The 4,520-nt window shown below is 28.7% G+C and overlaps 2 protein-coding genes across 3 annotated transcripts in view; one reads left to right on the forward strand and one right to left on the reverse strand.

Annotated features, from left to right (window-relative positions):
• Positions 1-743: 743 nt before the first annotated feature.
• Positions 744-4,520, forward strand: part of LOC108691816 — a 13,546-nt gene continuing 9,769 nt past the window's right edge. Inside the window, exons 1-2 of the mRNA XM_018199730.1 lie at positions 744-1,030; positions 1,181-1,448. Of these exons, the coding sequence (XP_018055219.1) occupies positions 754-1,030; positions 1,181-1,448 (545 nt within the window). The 5' untranslated portion in view covers positions 744-753. The remainder of the gene's footprint in view (positions 1,031-1,180; positions 1,449-4,520) is intronic.
• Positions 1,777-4,334, reverse strand: LOC108691812. 2 transcript variants are annotated; one of them, XM_018199725.1, is made up of 7 exons: positions 4,061-4,334; positions 3,645-3,888; positions 3,323-3,521; positions 2,779-2,912; positions 2,500-2,682; positions 2,094-2,263; positions 1,777-1,948 (listed from the first exon to the last, which is right to left on the reverse strand). In XM_018199725.1, the coding sequence occupies exons 1-7, from the start codon at positions 4,072-4,074 to the stop codon at positions 1,822-1,824; spliced, it is 1,071 nt and encodes a 356-aa protein (XP_018055214.1). In that variant the 5' UTR covers positions 4,075-4,334; the 3' UTR covers positions 1,777-1,821. The 2 variants fall into 2 exon arrangements, with proteins under 2 accessions (XP_018055214.1, XP_018055213.1); XM_018199724.1 differs by having other exon boundaries at positions 2,500-2,685; positions 4,061-4,074.

Below are 4,520 nucleotides of genomic sequence, written 5' to 3' on the forward strand. Positions count from 1 at the left end.
TATAATTTATTTATAATTTATAGTTTATTTATAATTTATTATTTGTATCATTTTTTCTTGTTTTTCTAAAAAATCTAATATTCCTTTTATCATAATAATTTATTATATAGATTTGTACTCAATAGTGTCTGCTAACGTTCCCTTTACTGCGCATGTACAAGTATCTCATCATTCTTTCATTCGGAACAACGATGTAGTTGGATACAGTCATCGTGCGTGATAAATATATGTATGTGAGTGTTAAGCAAATTATAGCTATCACTAGCTGCTATCACTGAGAATAGTGACGTTTGACAAATTTTTGTTTTTTTAAATGATTCACTACTAGGTATTCTCATTAGTATTTATTCATTGATAGAAGTATATCAGTATTTTTTCTCCCAAGAGCTTTGCTTTGCGGTTGCATATGCATTCTCAAGAATTCGCTCGAATATTCTAAAGCGAAGTGTTGAATAAAAATTGTTCGCAATACGCTTAACATTAAAATAAAATTAATCAGGTGTGTGTGAAACAATGGATAATGATGTTACATGAAATACAATATCTGAATTAAATTTATGGAAAAGACAAATACGAAAAGTATTGAAATATATTTCTAATTTCCTTTTCTTTCTTTTAATTTTCTTACAATATTCTATAAAGATTAAATTTTCGCGTATCTTCATAGAATTTAAGAAGATTGCAAATCGCCAATGTATTTTGCTCATGTTGAAGTAACATCAATCTTTCTTAGTCAGCAATTTAACTAATCCGATGCGTTATCTACTTGAGCCAATTCAAGTTCATTTAAGATCATTATTCACATTTATCTCTGACAATACGCAAAGATATTTCTTGAATGGTGCAGTAAAACTGTTGGATGCAGTGCAATCGTCAAGAGCTTGCAGAATGCCAAAGGAAATTGTGATTGTTGGAGCAGGTGCAGCTGGTATTGCTGCTGCCTCGAGACTATTGCAGAGAGGAGTAAATGATTTTGTAATATTAGAGGCTAGTGATAGGATCGGTGGCAGAATATATACCAAAGACTTTGGTAAATAATAACCTTCTAAATTGGTATTGAATTAATGAAAATTTAACTTTGTATATTATCTTTGACATTGAAACAGTTCCAATTATATATATTTTTAAAACTTTGGCTGTTTAAGAAAATTTTTAATCTAAACATCTTTAATATTTCCAGGTGAAAATGTGGTAGATCTCGGAGCTCAATGGGTTCATGGAGAATCTGGAAATGTAGTGTTCGAGCTTGCCTCCAAACATGATCTACTAGGTTCATTTGCAGTTCTGTACGATTCTAACAAACATGAATTTGTCACCATTAATGGTGAAGTAATGCCCAATGATGAAAGTAGCAAAGCTCTGATGATTTATTATAATAATTTGAACAAAATGAAACAGAAAGAATTTAAAGAGGAAAGAGGATCATTTGGAGATTTCTTCATAAGAGAGTAAGTACTTTTGTTTTTATCTAAAATTAAGAATATACATTAATTAAATATAATATAAACTAATTAAAAAGTAAATCAAAGTATAAACAACATATTTATTTATTTTGTACATAATATATTAATAAAAAAATGTCAATAAACTGTAAAAAGATCTTTCAAAAGTGAATTTTTAAAAAAAAGTAAAGTTGGTCATGAAATTCTTGTATTTGTCTAAATCTAGAGGATGTTTTCTTCATATTTAACTTACAATTAAATTAAAATATTGTTTACGAAAAAACTATCAATATTATAGAAGTTTTTTTAAAACTAAAAGTTATTAAAAGTTGCTCGTATAATTTTTATTTTCTCGTAAGTTTATAATGGTTTTTTCATATCAAATTTTATGAAAGAGAATATTGTTCACAAAACCATCGATATCACTTTCACGAAACCATGCTTGTAATGTGGGATGTAGATTCTCTCGCACAATCGTATAAACATCTTTATCAGGCACAATACATCTGATAATATAAACAAGGATAAATAAACAAAGATAATTCTACATATACTTTTATATTAATCGTAAAGAAATGATATTCTATTCACAAACACTTAAGAATTATCTGTTAAAAATTTGTTATTAAAGACTTATCAATTTATATGTACCTCACACGATTGTTGCAACATTGATTCCTTAGGTATTCATATCTCAATAAAGAATATATGTATTTCAAATATTTTGTATCCAAGTTGTTATGCAGCTGTTCATATATTTTTAAAGGGTTATTGATTTTTTCGATGTACCCTTTTGTTAGTATTGGTATAACATAATCGACCTAAAAGTAGATTAATTTATAGTACTTAATATCAGTTGATGTTAAAAAAAATGACATAATTAACAGTTCATAAAGGAAATTCGGTTCTTCTAAAATTTGATTCTCCAGAATAGAAGTTGGACAAAGGGTTTACTTTCCCTTTCATAAAAATTATAGCAAAGTTAAGAAGTTTACATAAAATTCTAGGAAGCCAGTACTTGACTTGGGCTATCAAAAAAGAAAAGAAATTGATTTACCTGCTTGAAACAGTCGTCTATGAATTCTTCAGCTCGACTATAGACTTGTTTTTCTTGTTCTTGTAATATAAGTACACCGATTCGTGGTTGTTTAGATCTGAATATCTTCGTGATGCACTCAGCAGTTGGCAAACCGTCATTAGCAAACGTCAACATAACTATACAGCCATACGTTTGTTTATGCTGCTACGATACAAAATATAATATTAAAAAATTTTTAATTTAAAATCTTGCTCTTGTTAGAAAAATTTTCATGGATGTATTAATCAGTTGAGCAACCTGTTTCTGCTGTCTATCTTGTGGCATGTACATTGATTCACTTTCTTTCATTTTACTTTTACATTCTACCATTGAAATTGGACTCAGAACTAATGGTGCTTTTGGTATATGTCCAGGTTGAATTATTTCAGGTCCTAAATATGTATAAAACATATAATTAAGCCTTAATGCATGATTGGATCATTTATAACTTGCTCAGTTCTTTTCTTCGAAAAACTAGGAATATCAAGTAATTAGATATAACATTTATATACAATTTTTTTAAATACATCTTTATATAACTATACTTATACTTTCTAAAAATGTTGAAACATGTGTAAGAATTATTTAATAATTTTTGTATATTTAAGTGTTCATTAAAGTGATGAAAATTAACTCGGGACACGACTTATTGGTGTAATAAAAGATCAGAAAAATCTCATCGTGTGTACTAAAGGTTATATAATTGTGTAATTATGACATTTGTAAATTCCAAATTTGTGTATGTGTGAGACTTACGATTTATTCTGTCAGAAAAAAGAAATGTTATTGTTCTTTATATTACCATGGCTTGGTGTGACATGTTGTGATACAGCATTGACTAGATCATGCACATAAGCCTTAATCTGATTTATTACATCAAGTCGTCGTATTTTTTGCAAAACACTCAGAATTTTGTCTATTGTTGCCTCTGGAGATTGCACATAAGCCAAAAGCACGTAATATGTTGGATCTTGCAGTCCTTTGAAATCATAATCTATACACTAGACAACAAAATGACATTATAATATTATCTTTACATTATTATTATTATATAATAACATGTATATGAATTAGCTTGAGTTCATATGCATACTTATTACTTGTCATTTTTCTGATAATCTTACACGTATCTGTTCCATTGTTAAGCCCATATGTGCTGCGAATTCCTGCCATCCATCATAGATCTTCCCTGTTGCTGTAGAACTCAGCAACAAACATAGTTTTTGTAATGTAGCTTTACCAATATGCTCGAACAAATATGCAGCGTGAATACGTGATGATTCTCTCTGAATATTCACAATAGTCATATCTAAATTTGGTGGTCCATCCACTTCATTTCTCAGTTTCTCCAACTCCAGATCTACTTTCCTAGAATTATATTTTTCATTGAACGTTCGCATTTTCTTCAAGATGACACATCCATTTGCACATATTGTTTATACAACTAAAAAATTCTGAATTTGTCAAGAATTCAATCTTAATAGTAACAAAATAAGTTATGATTATAAAATTAATAGTAATTTAATATTCAGACAGTTACCTTTTTGCAAACATCTTGCCGAGTTTTATTAGCAAGAAAAATTAGGTTGTTATTGCAAGTATCAGTGTGATTTGATTGCATTACTGCTGTGCTCGCTTCTGCAATAATTTGCAGAGAACATGATACATTTCCATGCTTGGGATATTCAAAGATCTATATTTAAAAATATAGATCTCAGTTGAATAATTTAGTTCAGTAAAACTCAAATATCACAATTGGAGGCTATGCTTTTCTTATATATGACAGAATGATTGCAACATGCTGCTGGTGTCAGTCTCCCCACCACAATATAGTACAAGATTGATGATTCATTCTTACTTTCTACCCGCGTAAAATTTGAATCAGAAAAATATGAACAAATTCTTGCCTTTGTTCCAAAAAATTTGCTTCTAATAAATGAATTTACCAAATAAATTCTTTTTTCAATATAAATGTAAGCATTAATGCATATATATATATA

This window comes from Atta colombica, unplaced genomic scaffold (assembly GCF_001594045.1).
Source record: "Atta colombica isolate Treedump-2 unplaced genomic scaffold, Acol1.0 scaffold52, whole genome shotgun sequence".
NCBI lineage: Eukaryota > Metazoa > Arthropoda > Insecta > Hymenoptera > Formicidae > Atta > Atta colombica.